We start from the raw sequence: 22,321 nt of genomic DNA on the forward strand, positions 1-22,321 counted from the left end.
TTTGCCAATGTTGTTTTCAATAAAAAACATTTGCACAAAGCAAGCCGATCCACTTTTCCATGTTGATAAGAGCATTAAAATGAGAAAAAATAATGGGACAAAAATAAATCAAGAGACATTTAGAATAGATAAAAATGTGCGATTAATTGCGAGTTAACTATGACATTAATGCGATTAATCGCGATTAAATATTTTAATCGTTTGATAGCACTAATATATATATATATATATATATATATATATATATTATGCCACAGTCTTAACATATTGGCTAAGTTTATGCAACCGGCCACTATATATATATATAATATATACTGTGTATATATATATAAAGTACCGGTCAAAAGTTTGGAAACATTACTATTTTTTTATGTTTTTGAAAGAGGCCTCTAATGCTCATCAAGCCTGCATTTATTTGATCAAAAATACTGTAAAAACAGGAATATTGTGAAATATTATTACAATTTAAAATAATGGTTTTCTATTTGAATATATTTGAAAATATAATTTATTTCTGTGATGCAATGCTGAATTTTCATCTGTCATTACTCCGGTCTTCAGTGTCACATGATCATTCAAAAATAATTCTAGTATGCTTATTTGATTTTCAGTTTTTTTTAATGTTGGAAACAGTTGTGCTGCTTGATATTTTTTTGCATCACATGTGATGCTTTTTTCAGGATTCATTAATAAATAAAAGTTTTAAAGAACAGCATTTATTCAAAATATAAATCTTTACTATCACTTTTTATCAATTTAACACATCCTTGCTAAATAAAGGTATTAATTTATAAAAAAATAAATAAAAAAAACCTTTCGAATTGTATAGTGTATTGTTAGAAAAGATTTCCATTTTAAATAAATGCTGTTCTTTTATTTCATCAAAGATACCTGAAAAAACTATTACCGTTTTTGGTAACACTTTATTTTGATGGTCCCTTTTGAACATTCTGTTGACTATAAGTAACTTTGCAACTACATGTCAACTACCTCTCATTAGAGTGTTAGTAGACTGTCTGCTTAATATCTGTCAACTCTTTATTGTGATGCTCCTCCAACAGACATTCTACTGACTATAAGTAACTTTGCAACTACATGTCAACTTATTCTATCCCGAACCCTACCAGTCTACTAATACTCTACTAACACTCTAGTGAGAGTTAGTAGAGATGTAGGTGCAACGTTACTTATAGTCAACTGAATGTGTTAAAGGGACCATCCAAATAAAGTGAAACCCATTTAAAAAAATAATAATAATTAAGCAGCAACTGTTTCCACCATTGATAATAAATCAGCATATTATAATGATTTCTGAAGGATCATGTGACACTGAAGACTGGATGGCTGATGAAAATTCAGCTTTGCATATACATCTCGTTTGCAGCAGATCATAACAGCAAAAGGGTGTTTTACTAAGTATTAAAGATGCTTGCCATGAAGGGGTTGAATAATTTTTAAACTGCAGAAGTCATTCAAAGTTCCATTTTCAGTTGAATTTGGGGAAACCACTTGAAACATTTGTTGTGTTGAGCTATTTCAATTACTATTTGATTTGCAAACAGCTGAAAGTCTGTAAATGTTGCCAATAAACCTGATTTGCAATGAGGGTTGAATCATTTCAATTACAACTTTATAGAATATCAGAGCATTGAATATGTGAGGAGTTAGGTTCCAAAACGCAATAAACTACTTTTATTTTTTTTTAGTTCCCGCAAAAATCAGTATTGCATCTGGTCGGTATTGAAAAGTACATTTTTAATTTGACGTAAAATGCGATATCCGCCGTATTATTCTGTCATGTTTTCTCCCTTTCTTTCCAAACCGCGACAAACGCCAGTCTCCCTTCTCTGCCGAATGCGATACATCCGCTCAACCAATCACAGCGCACCATTCCACGCATTGTAAACAGTAACGGCGGCGCTTTGAATACACCCGGCATCCTAGTTTTCCTTATCTACTTTGTACTTTGTGATCAACAAACAAACAAAAAAATGAATAATTTTGACGGCATTGATGAACCTGTGGTGGTTATTGCGGTGGGGAAGAAACGTAAGCCATTGAAATCTAATCATTTACGTGAGGAGATTGAGAAGATGAGGCAAAAATGTCGGCTGTTGCTTGTTCTCACACGACAGCGTCAAACTTCTGTCACGCTGACACATTGACCCTAGGGGATCTTTTGAAAAACTTTAAATTGATTTACTCAAAGTCAACAAAAACCGAGCAGGACCAAGCCATTTTACAGCTGATCGCCGTCAAAAAAAGTTCAGCGGCCGGTGACGTCCGGCTGATTGAATGCATTTTTAGTTCAGTGCCTGTATAAGATTAGTATTGACCAAGTTCAGAGGCTGTCATATGTGGATCAACTTACTTTGTTGTGTATTTTCAACAGTTTCAATATGAAAAATATTACTTTTATATTGATTAAATGGATTAAATGCATTTTGAAAAAAAAAAAAGTGTCATGGATTTATTGAAGAAATAATCCGTTTTTATAATAAATCTTTGAAAATCAAAATCTGGATTTGAATTTTTTTGTTATTATAACCTAAAGATGCTATGTGAAAGTTTGAAACAGAAAATAGTGGTTTTCATCTTGCCACTTTCTTGGTAAAGAAAACACATTTTTACTCAAATTAATCAAATGGATTCATCGCGTTTTGGAACCAAACTCTTCATGTATTGGATAACAAAATACCAGAGTGGAATCTAGTTAGTCACTTTTCTGAGGCATTTTTGCAACCAATTCATTCCAAGGTAATTTTTAGTATATGTATGAAGTAAGTTCTCCTCAGTTTACACGTATCCTAGAGTAACCAGAGGTCATCACATTAACTATGAACATGATCCATTAACATTTGACAACCAGAAAGTGTCCGGATGCATTTATCTTCATTTTTGAACAGTATGTATTATAATTTGAAACTATTTTTTGGTGAAATGTATTGCTTCAAAAGTGCATTTCTTCTTTAAAATCTTTCTTAAAAAGCATTGTCACTTTGCTTGATATTTTGTTTCTAATGCAGTGATTTTTCAAACATTTTAAGTGTATCGTAAGTGCTCAAATACTTTAACATGATAGTGTGACAGGTTCTGTGGTGATCGATTGGTTTACGTGCACACATTTCTCATCTCCACTTCTGTTGTGTTAAAGATGTCCAGAATTTTGCCCATTTGTCTTTGACAGTCTCCAGCACTCCTCTCAGTTCTCCAGTAATGCACCGGCATCTAGGGTGTAGTCGTCTGAATTCACGAGCGTCTCTTTCACCTTCAGATTGTAATTGGACAGTTGAACCTTCATAAAAAGGACACCCTTTCTGAGTGGGCCGTGTGACTAAATGCTAGCACAGGACATGTTGGCTAATGTTTGCCTGTGATGCTGCATAATTTGCTGTAGGCCCTGTCTGTTTCAGGACTCGCGTGTCTTTAAGTGTTGCTGGGAAAGCCATTAACATTTGCTGCTTGACACATTTTAATTTAAGTACACCTCCGAAAGCAGAAGCCGAGGGCACATGCGTGAGTGGAGGGACAGCTGTATCGATCAGCTAACATTTTAGTTGAACATTTCTTTTTCTTTTTTCTTCATGGTTGTCGGGGGAAAAACACATCAATGAAAATGTCAGAGGAAGAAATGTCAAGAGATTTGAGGAGAGTAAAAACAATTACATTACATTTGTTCTTTATGATCAAATGCTATTATAAAAATTATTATGCAGTCAAATTCGGTTCAATATGTCTGACCTGAACTACAAAAGTAAAAAACAAAACAAAAAAAAACATTATTAATAATAATAATAATAATAATAAAAGTTGTTGTTTTTTGTATTGCCTTCATAGCTGTCTTAATAGCGGTAATGTTATTCTTTGCACTCTAAATCTCCCTCCTTAAGAGCTCTCTTAATCATCACACTGATTTCTTTCTTTATCACCAGCCATCTGGTTCAGGTGAGCCTTCACTGCTGCGCTGAGACACACATCTGTGCCGTTCTGTCAGCCGCTGACAGTTGTAAGCCAAAAGAATACAATAGTCAGACACCGGCAGAGGTGATTTCGCATTCACGACTTGCAGAACCTCCGGTGCTTGCCACACAAAGGTTAGCCAAAGCAAAGGGGCTGTTTGCGACGCGCAGATAAAACCAGCTCCGAGCGGCGGCGGGAAGCGTTGTGATTTGCTATTCTGGTATTTTTAGGTCTGTGCCTTTTTGACATTTTAGAGTTTTTGTTTTTAGCTTAGGTTTTGAGGTTGTATTGGTGTTTTTGTTGATGTTGTTGGGATTTTGTTGCAGAAACTCTTCCAAAGATTTTTTTTTTTTTTTTTTTTGCTGGTGCTCTAAATACTAAGTGTGTAAGTGTTAAAACATTGTCTTGGATCCTAGTTTAATATGCAAAGACAGCTATAAGCAAGCCATTTATATATGTTCAAAACAGACTTAAGATATATTCCAAAAATCATTCAAATTCATTCCAAAAATCCAGCAAAATACTGAAACACTTGGCCGACTCAGATTGTTCTCTAAGTTAGAGCTACGGCTTTTGTTATGGGACTTAAAGGGATAGTTCACCCAAAAATAAAAATCATCAATTACGCACCCTCATGTTCTTCCAAACCTGTGAGACTTTTGTTCATCTTTGAAACACAAATGAAAATATTTTAAATTAAATCTGACAGATTTTAGTCCCTCGTTTGAAATCTTCCGAAAATTTGGACTAAACTGCTAAATTCATATGGATTAGTTTTACGAACTCTTTATGAACCTTTTGAAGCAACAACGTGGTAGTTGCGTAGACTCTCAATGGAGGGACAGAAATCTTTCAGATTTCATTAAAAATATCTTAATGCGTTTCAAAGATGAACGACATGAAGGTGAGTAAATGCTTTCGCTTGGATAAAATCAAATAGATGTTTAAAATGAAATCAAATGTACATGCTACTTGATGTTAGAGATAAATGCAGCGTGCATGAAAATGCTAGCATCAGTTGTTTGATATTCCGTTTGGTGAAATTCATTAGGGATGTGTAAGAAAACACTGTCGGTGTTCTTTCATCATGCATTCATTTCATACTCAAAGTATTATTTCCCTAACTATAAGTAAGCCATTTATACTTTCAAAACATACTTTTTTTTGGTTGTGCATCCAGACCAGCTTGACACAACCGACCAATGACATTAGTTGTCTGTTTGATGACCAATAGCCGACAGTCCTCGTTGAAAACAGTCCTCATTTTTCATGCGTGTAAACTTTTGTAAACCCTACATTTATGATCGCACACGTATTCAATATTGGCCGGCCATTCAAGACGACACAGCTCATGGAATATGCACAATGGACAAAGCTCGGAGAGTATGCGTGTGTGTGCATGGGCTCGTTCAAGTGCGCGTGGGTGTCCGCGTGAGTGTTTGTGTGCGTCTGCCTCCCCTCTCCACGAACACCTGTAAGCTGAGCGTTTGCGCTGGGTGAATATGGCCCATTGTTCTGGCTGGCAGAGTGGTGCTCATAAAGACCGCTCTGTGCCAGCCCTCCCCGCGCACCACTCTACCCCTCCAGCTCCTTATTGCTCCCGCACCGACTCTTCCTCCAAACAAATTTGCCGTAACTCTACCTGCAATTTGGCCTTGAATTGGGAGCAAATAGAGCAGGTATTGTATGTCGTGGGGAATAAGAGTGGCGTGTGTGTGTAGAGGGTAAGGAGAGGGAGATGTATTGGAAGGGGAGAGGTAAGGAAATGATACCCGGCTCTTTTATGTGGGGTAAAGTAGGACTCTTATCAGTGGGAGCACCCAGACAAGAGAGCTACTACTACAGGAAACTGGAGCAGCCTTCACCTGCTTTGCATTTAGATAAAAAAAAAAGGACAGGAAAAGAGAAACAAATGCTCCGGTGTGTGTCTTCACGATTACAACCCACTGTGTTCTACAAGGTGGCACCTTTCTGCTCCGTGTCACCTGTCAGCTGACGGGTCTGAGAATGGGTTTCTATTTTATGTGACCTTCTTTTTAATATATATATATATATATTAAATTCAACTTAATCTTGTAATATAGCACCAGTTATTTCAAATAAAATACAGTGGAAGTCTATGAGCCCCATATTGCCCCATAGATTTTTGGATTTCTGTCAATGTTTTTTCCCCCTGAAATTATTTCAATTTATTTTCTGTTGAAAATGTATATAAATGATTATAATTTATGCTGTTGTTAGAAGTAAATGCAGTTCCATAGATTCTGTTGATAGACCTAAAGTTCTATGTATCTGAAAATTATAAAAAGCTAACATGAACTGTAAACAAAAATAATGTTTTAATCACCGGTCCATAGTGAAGACTTTATGATTTAGCATTTATTATAAGATTGTTCTTTTTCAAGATGTTTGTAATTTAGATTTAGATGAAATCATACTGGGTCTAAAAGAACAACGAACGAAAGTGTTTCATAATATGCCAGAAGATGGCAGTGCGGCATCACTCAATCCAAACATCCCCACCTAACGAAACCAAGCCAAAAAGAGGATGAGTTATTGACGTCCATAATCAGCCTCTCATTTGGCATATTTCTACCCACCATTGGCACTATTTAAAATAATCAACACAATGTGATGACTTAATTTCTGAAGTCCAAGTACAGGGGCTGTTGTAGGCTGTGTTGGTAACACACTTTTAATGTGCTAATTCTCAAATGCCTGCTCTGAAGTGCTCAAGCCTGCACTCCACAACACAAAGTGCCAAAATGATATTGAAATTGGCTGCCAAAACGTGTCCGTCCTCCATTCCAAAAATCCAGCGAGATGCTGAAACACTTGGCCGATTCAGATTGTTCTCCCAGTTAGAGCAACGGCTTTTGTTAAGGGACTTAATCTCAAGTGCTTTCGCTTGCATAAAATCAAACAGATATTTAAAATGAAATCAAATTTACATGCTACTTGATGTTAGAGATGGATGTCGCATGCATGAAAATGCTGAAATATCACTTAGTTGTTTGATATTACACTTAGTGAAATTCATTAGGGAAGTGCAAGAAAACACACATTGTGTAGGCATTCTTTTATCATGCTCCATATTCAATGGTTTTCTGTTAATTTTATACATGAAAAGTATTTTTTCATTTATTCTAAAATCCTCATTTTAAGGGGGCGTGGGTAATTAATGCAGTAGATGTTCTGTAAACATTTTCTTCACTTGAATGAAAAAAGAAAGAAATCTTCTTGGTCTCCCGTATCGACTGTGATGTCCTTGTTTTTTTTTGTTTTTTTTTGAAGATTCCTTGCTGTCGTGTGTTATATTACACCGAACCAAAGCAAAATTCTAATAGATATTGATGGTAACAGCAATAGTGATTTGTGGATTTCTTTTGGTGCTTTTTGTAGATTAATGGACTGACAGGAAATCGCATTTCAGATGCAGTTTAATGAATAGATGTCATGGTCTGTATTAGGTTACTGTTGGTCCTGAGGCTCGCTGAATCATTGTAAGATGGGATCCGTGCAGGTGTAGAGGTTACAGTACGTGCCCTGAACAGAACACTGCAGCACTGAAGTACAGGAACTCAGACGGGGGAAACGGGAAATCGAACGCCGTGGCTCCGGAATGGTCGCCGAAGTCGCTGAGCTGATCGTGAATACCTGGATGCGCTCTCACAAAGCCTCTTGTTGCGTGTTCGCAGATTCGGTTTCTCCCTTTCCTCTCTTTCACCCGGACCTTTCTCTTTCCCTTCGGTCTGCTTTTGGGGTCCGTGGCCCTTCCCTTCCTGGGAAGGGCTCTCAGTGGGGGGGACTGGGGGTGGTATGAGTGTCTGGGCTGGAAGAATGGCCTCAGTACTCTGGGCATCTCTCTCTTGGCCGCTGGGCTGTGTGAAAGAGAGAAGGGTCACTTCTATGCAGACGAGGTGTCGGCTAACATCATCTGTCAATCAGACTCTGGCCCTCAGCTAGAATAACCAAACTTAAGAGATGGTTTCCAGCGACAGGTTAAGGAACCACCAGGCATATGAAAACAAGATGGACGCTGCGGAGTAGAGACAAAGAATTAGGTTTTCTTTGTAACCGATAGATTTATAAACCGACTCCCTTAGTTTGGTTTTAAACTCCAATAAGTGTTTTTTTCTAATTGGCAATTTTATTGAGTCAGAGGCCAAAGAAATATGAAAAAGAAAAAAATTGTCAAAGTATGTTGAAGGCTGGTCTTGTATATTTGACATGTTTTTAGCAGTAAATTAAGTCATGATTTTATGAATGCACAGATGGAAGATATTAATTCGATGTGAGGGAATTCTAATTACTTTGTCTGAAAAATATATTTTGCCCTAATTAATGGAACACTACAGATGTTTTGCTGCATTTTGCAAGAAATGAGTATGCTCTATAGGAGCAGGTACTAAAATACCAAATGTTAAAAAAAAATAACATAATTTACATTTTTAATTGTATTGATCCATTGCTTTCTGCTTTGTTTAAATGCAGCATTTGTATTCATTTCTTCAACAAGTATTTGAGGTGTTAATGTGCTGTTAGTAAGACGAGGAACATTTAGAAAGTGGTCATTTTAAAGATAGCATTTAAACCACTGTTGATATTGCATATATTATGTGTTTAGGTTTGTGTGTTTTTTTCCTCATTGAAATGTTCAGTGTGTGCGCATTGGGTAACGGTGCTGTAATGGAGAGCGTGGAGGCCACGGAAATACATCTGACCTGTTTCTGCAAGATTCAGAGAATTTCCGCTGCGCTGCGCTGCGTGTGTGTGTATGTGTTTCAGGTTCACCCTACGTTATGGGGACCCAATTTCCCCACAAATATGACAATATCCAAAATCCCAGCTTATAAATCATACTATGTGATGTTTGCTGAAAATGTAAAAATGCAGAAAGTTTTCTGTGATGGGTAGATTTTATTGTAGGTTTAGGAGGTATAATATACCGTTTGCATGGTATAAAAATCATTATGTCCGTGGAAGGTTCCTAGAATATATTCAATTTGTGTGTGTGTGTGCATAATTTAATGTTATGTAAACTTATTGAATGTAACAAGGTCTTAGTGGTGTCCCTTTATGTAGGTATAAGAGTCTGTGGAGGTTTGTTTTGAGTGCATTTCATGTACAAGGATACTTATTTGTTTTAGAGATGCAAAAACAACCTTTGTATCTATTCACCCAGTTGGAGGATGCATTTTCGAAAACTCCTAAAAACTTAATACCGTCACTCAATTTCAAGTTCAATCTTTTTGTATTGAGCTGAGTTGACAGGTCATAAGCCTTCTCAACCAGGCAGATTCATTTATATTATCTGTGGATGATATTGTGATTGCCTGCTGTGATCTTTGCTTTGCTGTAAATATTTCTCGAAGTGTGGAGATTTTTTTTTTTTTTTTTTTGGTTTTAGTGTTTCTTTTCTGTGATGAGTTGCAAGTAGTTTGGATTAAGGGCTTTACTGGAAAACATGTTTGGGTCTGTGTGTTATTTTATTTTTACAGCTCTTTAAAAAAATTATTAGGCTAATTCATACAGTATGTGTAGATTGCAGTATATAAAGTTGGTGTTAGTAGCTTATAGTTCATCGTAATTACTTTTAAAGTTTTGTTTTTTTATAAGTTGCTAATATTAAAAGAACAATACCCCAGAAAAGAATAAAACCCAGAAAAAAAAAACTAAAATATGAAATTGATTTAGTCTTTTTATGGTCAGGTTCCACGGTTCCATCTCCTTCTGCGGAGTATGTGAAGATTTGGTTGAAGCCGTGGGGTGATGGGCAGTAGAGTCACATTTACTTCAGTAAGACCAGTATTATGCTGTATGTTTTGAGGCTTTAATTTGTTTTATTATAAAGGAGAACGAGACACTGTTGCAGACGACTGACTCATTCATTGTTTTCACACTGAAATACTTTCTGTGCATCATCTGTGCTCACACTTGACAGACTGTGAAAAATAATCATTGTGTTACAGTTATGTATTACTGGTTGTCAGGTGTTCTGAAGGTATATGATACAAAATACATTTAGAAAATTATAAATTAAATTGAGAGACAGTTTTCAAAAAAAAAAAAAAAAAATATATATATATATATATATATATATATATAAGGTACACTAAATCACAAATGTGGTTTTTTTTGTTCTTTACATATGTTTTTGAAAAACTAGTTTCGAATCCTGTCAAATGAATGACTGTTGATATGTTTTATAAATGCATCTTCAAAATGATGTTCTTTCCTTTTGTCTGTTCCCTCTTTCTGTAGCTTTTCTTTGTGGTGGTGTGGAATTTTGAGCTCTATATGGTCCCGCTGGTTCTCTTGATGCTGCTGACCTGGAACTACGTTCTCATTGCTTCAGGGAAGGACACGAGACAGGGAGATGTGGTGAGTTCTGTCGCACTTTGACCTGCAGCTCTAGTACATTTAAATGCAACCTCTCCACTTTCTGTATTTAGGATTTTTGAGGATTAAAAAAAAAGCTATTTGAATTCCTATCCAGCTCTCACAAAAAAACTTTTGAAAGTCATTGTTTTTCTAAATACGGAACAAGTGGGAACTCGAGCATTTCTGCGTCGCACTCCAAGCTGTTTATTTAATTTAAATATTTTAATTAAAAAGTGTCACCACAGTGTCATTCTGAAGATTTTTTCTATCATGTAAACACGTATGTTTAGAAAGTGTCAAAATGCTCAGCAGCACTTCCATAACAGCACTGCTTTGATTTTATTGTCTTTATAAACTGCCGTTTGACTGAATGCGTGGGCTTAAAGCATCAATGGAATAGAGGTATAAAGAGAGCTCACCTTGAAGTTAATTGAATGGAATCGATTTTATACCAGTGTAGATTTTTGAAAGTCGTTTAGTTTGAGGACGTGATACGGTAATTGAACAAAAGCTTTGGACTTGAATAAAATGGTCACCACCCAAGGTAGATAGTAAATTAATTGTAGATCACTATTTCAGGGTGTACATACGTTTTTACCAGGAATAGTCCCATTATATATATCTGAAATATCTAGGATATTGAGTAAATGGGACAAGCATGTGAACTAAATTTTTTTCTGAGTGTCCTGAATATAAGCAATCAAAGTTTTACTGTTTTAGGGTCTCTGTTATTTTTTTATTTATATAATCTCATACCTATGAGACACTTTTTGTCAACTTTTGCAAAGAACAGAGACCGTAAAAAAGTAGCAAGAACCAAAGGACCTTTAGAAAGTGTCTGTACACGAATTATGGTGTCCTATAGATGGCGACATTGTTTGCAAAATCTCACCAGAGCTCTGTTATACATTTTTTTTTTTATCGTGTCAATACTGATACACTTTTTTTCACACCTGTTTTTACACAGAAATCAATAAATTATAAAGCAATAAAACCAAAAATACATATTTTGTAATGCATATATTATATAACATGGAAAGGTCTTATTGGGGAAAGTCGTATTTTCTATTTCTTATTTTTTATTTATTATACTGTAATGTTATGGGGTTGCATGTCATGAGATAATGGAAAGCAAGCAAAACTGGGTTATCTTAAAAGAAATACAATTATACATACTATTTATATATACTATTTTATATATTTTATTGTGTATTTCAATAATATAATGTAGGCTACTTTTTATATATAATGAGCTTGAGCTTGTATGATGGTCCAGTGTGGTGGTTTTTCTTTTCTTTTTTCTTCCACTGCTTTGAGCCAGTTGGGCCAGAAGTTAGAGATTCAGAACTAGGTAATGGGTCAAAGGTGATACTGTCAGGACCCGTGGATTTAAAACACATGAGAGGGCTGGAGTCCGAGGTAATGCCTTTAACCCGTTATTCCACCCTCCACATCCCCTCTGCTCTCTAACAGGCCATTGTTCTGCATTTTGACGACTGTAACCATAACACACGGGCTGGTGAGAGCAAGAAAGTTCAGAAACAGTAAACACACACACATGTTTTCCATTAGCCTGAAACTCACTGATGAGCCTGAGCTTGGACACTGTTTCCCTGCGCTTTACTATTAACTTAAGGGGAAGGAATTTAGGTGTCTTTAAATGTGTGTTTGTGTAATGATTAGTACCTGATGTCATTCATCTTTTTCAATTCCTATATTCTTGTTTTATAATGAGATATATATACATAAAATAATAGTGACATATAATATGTCACTTGCAGCTTAAAGCTGTTTGTTGACTAGCTCTACCTTATCTTGAAGCAATGCAGCAGCTTAGATAAACCCATACTTTCTGAGTTTACAATTTCTGCTTTATTTTCATAAATACACACTCAGGGGACTGATGTACTTTTGAAAGGACTAATATCCACCCAGTGGAAGTGTCCCATTCATGTTTTCATCACTATAGTAGAGATGCTAGTGCTCCCTGTGCCTGGCAGGATGTCATTTCAGATAACTCTAACTGTAGCTCTGCACTAAACCTGCTGACACATAAATATAGGCTGCGGCGTTCTACCAGTCCAAGCAGGGTTTTTTTTTTTTTTTTTTTTTACAGAGACAGACAGAAATGAGAAACGGAGATGCTGCCCAGCCTACACGGAAAGACTTTCTATGAAACTTTTCCAAGTGTTTGTATGACATCTGGCTATCAGCATTGCATGTTTTTGTAATGTGGTATAGCTACTAGCGCGCCTTATACTCAGAGCGCTGTGGATGAACGTGTGCTCAAATATCCTGCACGCACAGAGATGGAAGGTAAAAGTGAGACTCTACCTGCATATGTAGGCATAAAGGCATCTTCCCACTTTTTGTGATAGACTTTTCAGCCTCAGTTATTATCACTTTTTTCTTCCGGGAAGGACTGAAACGAAAATATATACATTTTTTATTACACTTACAGTACACTCACATATTATTGTAATTTAATGATTATAATAATTTTTTACTTTTTCATACACACACACATATATGTATGTATCACAGATAAATTAATTGCAACTCATCCCAACTCAGCTCATTAAATAAATAAAAATATATATATTTAATAATAATTCTGTATATTTACCATTGTCCCAGATAATCGATTTCTCACATAGCTGTGCTAGTTTCCTGTCACTTGTATCGTGGCTCTTTTCTTCTGGCATAATAAAATAATTTCAGTTAAAAAATCAATATTTTTTTCATTATCACAGAAAAGTAGCCGGTTATTATTGCAAAACAACCTTCTTCAGACTGACCGCACATTATCCCTTGTTTGTTGTATCCCTGATGTCCACAGCTAGTATGTTCTGGGAAAACAGGGACCCACTTTTAGCTGTCACATTTCTTGAAGGGACTTGTTACCTCTAGATGTGACATGCCAGCTCAACTCTTAACCTGTAGACAGCTGACCCCTGACTCTCGTATTCTTTTGCTGTTCTCTGCCTGCCACCCTTCCACCAGATACCTGACCTCGCTGTCACGGCCTGTTATTGTTAAAGATCCTTTTTACCATCTGGAATGGCTGTGCACTAAACACTAGACTACACTACCAAACCGTTGTTTTAAATCAACAGAATGGGAGAAGCTTAGCTTCCCCGGCTGCCGCGTAGTGCCACGATATTGGTTTTTGTGTCAGAGTGAATAGACAATAGAAAAATAAACACGGGTTTAGATGCGAGACAAAGGGATGTGACTTTTGAACTACGCCTGTCGATCAACAGCATGTGATTGAAAGCTACGATTTCTAAAGCGCCATTCTGCTTCTTCCCTAAACAAAAGCAGCTGCACTGCTGCGGAGGAAGAGCCCCCTACTGGTAGGGAGTGCAAATCCATGTATCCTAACCTGAAGGTAAGGGAGCACTGACACAGTTAGCCAAGCCTTTCTGACAGCAGCTGTCAGTGGCTAGCCCACCTCCTGCAGAGAGGCTGTACTCTCCACCCTAACACCACCCCTCACCTACGTTTGTTTGGAGACCTGGGGTGGGGGGGGGCTTCAGTGTGGCCGCTCAGGCTCAGTCAAGCATTGGACAGCTCAGTGTGAACGGAGGAGAATGAAGCCCATTTCTGGCCCTTGAAGACCCGGGCTGCTGAATTCACTGGCCTGGAAAACAGTTTACCAGATGTTTTGAAGGTGTTAATTATAGCATATACTGTCAGAGCTGGAGGAACATAGTGACGTCTCTTTCACCAGCTCAAGCGCAATTAAGCATTCGAGGTTCTTTCTCAGCAACCTTGTCAGTGGTGGGAGAGAGGATCTTAATTGTCAGGGTTACGCTCACCGTGTCCTCTAGCAAGCTTGCTGTTTCTCCATTTTCCTCTCACGTATTTTAAAAGGTTAATAATTGTTCATAGCCTGTTTTTTTGCATTTTTTTGCAAACATTGCTGTATTGATGCATACTTAAAAAAAAATTAAAAAATCAATGGTTTCTCAACCTTTTTTTACTGAAAAATGTAAAGTCATCCTTTGACCCCTTGCTTGGAAGTTGCTCTAAACCCTAAGTATTAAACTCAGTATTAAACTAAGTGTAACTCATCCTGCACAGTTCATGCTATGGACATGAATGATATGCAGTTTGTTTTGGAGTGACGTGATATTTTTTCCAAGTGATTGGACTTTTTACTTAACGGATGATAACATTTTTGAAACATCACATGGACTTACATTAAAGAAGGCAGCATGGACATGGGATGGGCTCTATTGACTTCTTATTGACTACCTATCAACCATGCTTAACCCCATAGCAAACACCTAGCAGCAACCCAGCATATCCTATCAATTGCTAGCAACATGCTAAAACCACTAAGAGCACATTAGCAACCACATAGCAATCTTGGTAACCACCCAGCACATCATAGCATCATGGCAATTTTCATGGCTCCACTAACATTTTCTTTAGAAAGGGGAAAAAAGAAAAATCTAATTTTGCCTTTTTCAATGATACAATAATTTTCAGTGTTTTAATTCATAATTTGAATTTTTTGCTTTTGTGTGTCTTCATCTACCAGCTCTTGAATCTAGTTATGATCATAATGTAAAAGAATTAGTGAAAAAAAAATTCTTCCATATTTTGATGTACATGTGGATTATTGAAAAAAAAAAAAAAAAAATCGGCTCAGGGACGGTCTAGCCATTGAATGTTGATTGGCTGGAGGCAGATCTGAATACAAGTTTTCAGTTGATTGTAAGAAAGGGGCGGGGTTTAAGCAGACTAAATGATTGGAGAAGTGCAGCACACGTCACCAGAGAGAAATCTGTCATTTCACCGGATGATCCAGTTATGACATTCTGATTAAAAATTCAAGGTAAAAATAAATAATTAAAGTAGTGAATTTAAATAGGGTGAATTTACATTTCATGCAAACTTTAAAGGTGAAACATGTGAACAAAGCATGGGATTAAATGTTAAACTACCTTTTTTTCCTATCCCATGCAAATGACTTCTCAGCGAGTGTAAACACTGCTTTCATTGGAAAATGCTGCCAGTGGTGGATAAATTACACTTCACCTTTAGTTTAATCTTTTTGTAAACACATGAAGACCGACTAGATCAAACCTATAGCTGTTTGTTCTCTAGTCTACTTTTGCTTATTTCCTCAAATGAAACAGAGAGCAAGTTAGCAAATAAACTTTTTCCAACCTTTTGTTTTGTCTGGTTTGAGTAGTGTTTTGTCTTTTTCTTCCGGTGTGTGTAATTTGAAAAACAAACAGCCCTGGATGGAGCTTCATGAATAAAGGATACGCTGGTACAGGTGGGCTGCTGTGGCGGGAAACGAAGGCCTGTCAAGCCCACCTCCAGTGTCAATCACGAAACGACAACATAAAGAGAACCAGAGCAAGAGTCTGTCTGCCAGCCATGCTCCTAGAGGCGCTTCATGGTAGAGCTTGTCTTACTCTCAGGCTGGTGTTTCAGCTGCGGGCTCAACAGGGACAACAAAAAAGCAAGAAGTGTGACGGCAGGGCCAGGAGAGGATGAGGAAGAGTGAGAAGAGGAGCCGAGAGGTGCTCTAGGCCTTTAATCCACCTCAGTGGTACCACCTCTTCCAGCGCCGTGCCCCCGTTAGCGAGACAGCGCTTCACCCGCGCCTGGCAGACACGTCTCCGCTCCTCCGTGCCAGCCCCTGACAGGTGACAAAATCAAAAGGTCACGTCACTTTGAACTGGCAGCGTTTGTTGCCCTGCTGATTTCCCTCGTGCCGCCGCGGCTCGCAGGCGAGGTTGGAGGCAAGGCGGGGAGCGACTTTGGCAGCTCGTGAACTTCATCTTTGTGAACTTTTGTACCCGTGATTTTGCTAACAACACTGCAGAGTTTTTTGGGGTTTTTTTGTCACGGCTGCCGTCGCCATTGTTGACGCAGGCTTGTCTCGGGAAGCCGGGTTTATTTACGGAACAAAAAGCCAGAGTGTTTTTCTGGGTCCTGTGGGTTCGGGGCTGCTGCGGATTACAGTGGAACTCGAGCTGTGGGACCGACAACCCCGCTGACTCCCGTGGCTTCTGGATACGCGTGACCCTGGCGATTCCTCTTGACGGCCCGTGTGCCCTGTACAGCTCAGCCCCAAAGAGACGTACTGGCTGCTCCGTCTCTCTCCCACACATCCCAGCTATTATTTTGCCCATTGTCCTCACATTTGAATCATGACCGCTCTTATTGAAACGTAATATTTCGCACAAACAGAGTTTCTTCTATCGCCAGCAGTCGTACTCTTTGACTCGAGCCCCTACAGAGGTCAGACCACAGTCAGCCAGTGCTGGCAAAAACTCAAGCCCTCCCTCTGACCAGCAGGGCTCTGACAGCCTGTGAAGAGGCTGTTTGGGCTCGATGTGCTCCGGCGAGAGCCCTTATCAGCCTTCCAGGCCTGGGCTCTCCCGGGCCTCTCGTCCACACGCGGCATACAAAGCAGGGCCAGCCCCTGAGCAGCTGGAGACGCTAGAGATGTCTCACATTTCAAAGAAGAGCTGGAGGAGGGGAGAGCGCAAGAGCTGAGAGGCAAGAGAAAAAAATGAAAGTGCATATCTTCATGTTGGATGGCTTGTCTAGCTAGGGCGTCTATTCCCAGCGCACCTGTCACAGGGAAGGTTAGAATTAAAGGTGCAGATAGCAGGGTTCTTCCTCCACTGATGGCAGAAAGCAAGAGAAAGTGCATTAACTCGCCAGGATGGATGTCACGCCGCTGGTCTGGAGATGGTGCTGCTGCTAACCGAAAGGCCAAACAATGGACTTAAAGTCTGGATCTGATGCTATTTCAGTCTGGATTTCTGTCTGCAAGTGAGACATATTGACTGTCGAACCTCCGAGTTCAAGCTATCGTAGGTTTGCTTGAAGTTCAACTTCCTCCAAGTTCTTTTTCCCAGCGTATGACCTCTGGCTAACCTTGCACTGGAACTACTTTGCTCTTCTAGTCGATCCGTCCGCCATTAGACTTCCGCAAAACACCATCGCTATAGTCTCCTCGCAGCACTGCGTGTATCTATCCTGAACCCTCCTTTTGTTTCTGCCGCAGGCTGCATTTACATAAGAGGCTTATAGCCATACACTCTCTCTTTTAGACAAGACAAAGGAACAAAAGCTATTGTTTGCTAAGTAACAATTTTTGGATGTCACAAAAAAACTGATGAAATGCAATGAGCCAAAAATAAATAAATAATAAATTCATCAAAAAGATGTATTCCTCCCTGATAGCTTTTTGGTGTTTTCATATGCCCGAGTTGTCGTATGTAAATGCACACATGCACACACATGACCTTGAAGCTTTGATGCGGGATTGACAGGAGGAACCACAAGAAGAGAAATAATGATCTATGTCTTTTCAGTCCTCCGGCAACAAAAACAGACATGATACACACTCCTCTGGGCTCCTGTGAGCCACGGAGGCCAAATATAATGTTTTCAGTTGACCGAGATAAACTCTTTATTTGTGTGCCAACATATCGTCTGATTATTTTGGTGTCTAGAGTTCTGATTAACAAGCCAATGAGATCTGAATAATTAATGCTCCCAAATTACCAGATCACACAGGAAGGTTTTTTTTTTTTCTGTTTGTGAGTAAAACATATGTGGCATATTTTATAAACTCAACGGATGCACTTAAATAAATGTGACGTAAATGTAATTTAGTGATCTGCTTTATTTTATCATTTTAAGTAGCTTTTTACATTTTAATAGTGTAAATAGTACTTGTCTGTGCAAAATTCATGGCTATGATGTTGTGGGTGGTTGCCATGTATTGCTAAGGTGTTCTGAGTGCTTGTGTAGCATGTTGATACTGCAGTTTCAAGGGTGTTGCTAGGTGGTTGCTGGGATGTTCTAGGTGGTTTATGAAGTGGTTGCTTTCTAGTCTTAATCAGAAGAGCCCACTTCTATGACATTCTCTATGAATGTAAATTCACTAAGTGCAACATGTTCCTTCCTGGATTAAAATCTTTGTTGATCCTGGAACAAAATTCCAATCATCCGATTCGAATTGGTGGACAAGTTTACAACCAGGTTTAGGTGCTTCTACATCAGTGTTATTCACCTGTCATTTCTGATAACTGATTTTTGGGATAAGTTATGGGTAGCGTTAGGTTTTGGGGGACTTTTTAGAACTAACTAATTTAAAATAGCATATTATGGTACAAACAGATTTATACACTGACATATAAACTGACTTGTTTTTTGATACTGTATGTGTGCATTCATATAAATTCACCTATAGTTCAATTGTGCCTCTCACACAGCTAAACGATTAGTTGCCCTCTATCTTGCTCTCAATATTCTCAGCATCACTCTATTCATCATTTTTTTTGTATGTTCTTCTGGGAGAATCGAGTAGCCTGCAGCATTTCTCGAGGTCATGGGCATACGGCTCTTTGTGTGCTTGAGTTAAGGATGAAAACCTGAAGGGGTTTTGAAGGGACCATTGTTGGCCTGGATCTGGTCCACTGAAGCACATAGTTAACGTTCTATGTCATCAGCCTCCCTTTGCCAAAGGCTCTATTGAGGTTTTAACCTTATGGACAAGAGGACACAACGGATGACTTTAGAGACTGAGGTCAGACTCAGAGGGTTTGCTTTCTATCAGAGGACTATGTGCTATCATTTGTTTTCACTTGAAGATGTGGAGATGTTCCTAAGTGTACATGTGAAATTGATTTTCTCTTTGTTTTGTTTTCTTCTTCTTTTTTATCCCCCCCCCCCTGCTCTCTTCTCTTTTGTTCTGCTCTTCACAATGCACATCAGCAAGCTGTGGAGGATTTGCTGGAGGACGAGGAGGAAGACTTCGACAGAGATGACAAGGTATTTATCGGTGCCACTTTCAAACATGTATTTCAACACCGATGTATATTTAATACTCAAATGTTCTCTAAAGTGTAATGCATTGAAAATGCAGTAGTTCTCACATTTGACTCAAATACTAATAGGTCATTGTTTTGTTTTTTTCTTAGTGTTTTAACACTTTCCGCCACATTTATATAGTTAAGGTCCACAACTAGTCTGTCAGAGATGCTAGTGTCTGAAGTCTAGAGAGTTCCAGTACATGTTTCCTTTTTACCCAGAATAAAGGGGAACCACATAGGCATAAATAAACATGGCTTCAGGGTCTCTGTGTTGAGCTTCTGATATTTCTCAAGGCCTTTGAAGTGCAATTAATAGCATTCAAATGACCTCAGGCCAAATGCCCCAGCAGCATTCACAAGGAAGCATGTTAATGGTTCTGAGCAGGCAGATTCATGTTATTGCTCGGCAAAATACTAGCACTGATGCATTTTGTCTGGAAATGGGTCAACAAGAATGTCAACAAGTTCATTTTTCGAGCGATGTGAAATTATAAAGATGAAAACATAACTTATGACATCTTACGTACATTCCTCTTTAGTGGAATTAAAGCGCATGAAGTAGAAGGTCGCCGGCAGAAGAATGAACCGGTATCTGACTGTATTAATGTCAAGGATCTGTTGTACCTTCAGACAGATTAGCTCAACTCAGTTGAGTTGTTGGAAAGTTGAGAAGGTCTACTCTGGGCTACTTTTTTTCTCTGACGTCCTCTCTCTGTCCTTTTGCCTAATCTTTTTCCTTTTGCATAGTCTTAGTTTGCATAGTTTTGCATAGTTTTTTTTTTATTCTTCATAACTGGGTAGAATGATTTAAATCGTTAAAATTAGAGTTTGCATCAGTGTTGAGGTGGCTACTTTGAATTATGATAGCCTATAGCTTGGCCAATTACACAAAGTTCAAGTAGTCAACAATGGCCAACCTATACATGTACTCTTTTTTTAAAAGTATTTTTTTAAACACGCACACACACACACACACACACACACACACACACACACACACACACACACACACACACACACACACACACACACACACACACACACACACACACACACACACACACACACACACACACACACACACACACACACACAGTATATATTGGATTTTATATTAAATGTCTTGAAATCAATCAATCAATCAATCAATCAATCAATCAATCAATCATTTTGTATTGTACCATAACTTATTTTTTTATTTGATTTTCAATGCTTCATTGCATACATAGTTCATTACTGTTACATTTAGTACACAGTCTTTAAATTTTTTTTTTTTTTTTTCATAAATTTTCATTTACTCTTTTTGCTTTTGAACAAAATGTGTGTAGTTAAATGGTTGGACAGTCACTGTTGGTCACACATTTACAACACATTTATATTGCACAAAAAAAAACATAATTAAATTGAAATTAATTTCTATATTAATGTATTTACAATAAATACAACTAAAGCACAAAAAAGTTGTCCTCATATTTAAAATAATAAGTAAAAACATAGTGGTAAACAGAAGCATTTTACTGAATATTTAGGTTGAATTGGTGAATCATTTATTTTAATGATGAATTATTTATTTGTAAATATTATTAATTTAAGTTTCATTAAGTTGCAGCAGACTTCCCAATGTTACAGATGACAGAGGCTTTGCATCGCTCTGCTGTAAAGTGCAATAATGTGATGAAAAATACAGTGGTGCAGAATTATGTGAGACTACACAGATACTAGATAGCTTGGTAAAAAGATGTAGATAAAATTAAGAAGATAAAAAGTAGCTTAGTACTTCAATAGTCACACTATTTGGGGACAAAATAGCTGCAATAATACCATACTTTTAGTTACTCCTCAACAATAGTTTGCAGTTCTTTCTTTTGGTCTCTTTACTTTCTTCTCCTCGTGTCAGTTTGTTGATGACCTCACACACTCATTACCTACTCTGTTTGTTCAAACAGTAAAATACTGAGGTCACATTAGGGTAGGACCACTTTCACTGGATGAAGGAAAGGGGGAAAAAAATGGATAAATGTGCCAAGGCCTCATTTTAATTGAACTTGAAGCATATGTTACAAGTATGTGCAATATGTCCCAGATGTTTAGGCCAGGCCTAGTCTTCAGCTCTTCCTTGGTCGTCTCCACTAGGAAGCTATTAGCTGGATAACCTTTGCCCCAGGGGCTAAATGGGGTATTACATGGCAGGCACCTGTTTTGCATTGGACTGGGGACCTCTTGCAGGCATAGTTTGAGCCAAGACATGTGTTTCTACTTAACAAACTGTTTCGTGATAGTTAAAAGTGTCTTTCTTCAGACTCACTGCAGATATTAGTCAATTACTCTTAATGAAAGTCCAAAGTCAAGACTAATTGATGGAGACGGATCAGTTGTTTTGCCCAAGTAGGCAATTGGTTCCAAAACAAGAAAAGGGGAGGGAGAAGAAGAGAGAGAGAGAGAGAGAGATCAGGTGAAAGCAAGGTTAGTGCAAGTGACATTGTAAAAATGTTTTAAAATGGGCGATTTTTGCAGAGCACCTGGCTATGTGAAATCAAATCGGTGTTGAGGAAGCTGCTTTTAAATAATTTAAAGTACTTAATACTCTACTCTGCAAGCTACTAACAAATTGTAGCTAATTGCATTAGAACTGTTTTTAGTTTAGATCTTAGATTTTAGATCACTTAAAACATTTACAGTGAAAATAAAAATCCAGACTTGTCATTAACAACATGTATTTATCTGAATATATTTTCACCAAAACATTTATATGAATGCCAGGCATTTTGTGTTACCTCAAATTTTAGAAGCATTCGGAAGTGAAATGCCTTGAGCACAATGGACCTCTTCAATATCCCTGCTTCTTTAAAGAGCAAAAATTCAAGCTAGCAGTCCTGTAAACATAAGTTTGGGGTTGGGCGCAGGTTTTTGGGAGAGGAACGATCCCCTGCTGCTACTTTCAGATTGACGTCAATGGAAAAGTCATTTGTGAAGAGCAAGTTATTACATTTAGATGATAGATTATGAAGACACAAAGTTCTTTTTTGGAATAACGTAGACATACATTTTTACAAGTAAATAGGATCAATTTTGATTTCATGTTAGCCTCAAATTATTTAGCTTTTAGCCTAGAAAGCTAT

General features: G+C 37.9%; 1 protein-coding gene across 12 annotated transcripts in view; it reads left to right on the forward strand.

Annotated features, from left to right (window-relative positions):
- Nucleotides 1–22,321, forward strand: part of mctp1a (multiple C2 domains, transmembrane 1a) — a 200,330-nt gene that overhangs the window by 143,072 nt on the left and 34,937 nt on the right. For all 12 annotated transcript variants that reach the window (XM_056238048.1, XM_056238019.1, XM_056238065.1 and 9 more), the window contains 2 exons: nt 10,225–10,344; nt 19,105–19,161. In XM_056238048.1, coding sequence (XP_056094023.1) covers nt 10,225–10,344; nt 19,105–19,161 — 177 coding nt within the window. The remainder of the gene's footprint in view (nt 1–10,224; nt 10,345–19,104; nt 19,162–22,321) is intronic.

This window comes from Rhinichthys klamathensis, unplaced genomic scaffold (genome assembly GCF_029890125.1).
Source record: "Rhinichthys klamathensis goyatoka isolate OS25496 unplaced genomic scaffold, OSU_Roscu_1.1 h1tg000019l_1, whole genome shotgun sequence".
In the NCBI taxonomy this organism is placed as follows: domain Eukaryota; kingdom Metazoa; phylum Chordata; class Actinopteri; order Cypriniformes; family Leuciscidae; genus Rhinichthys; species Rhinichthys klamathensis.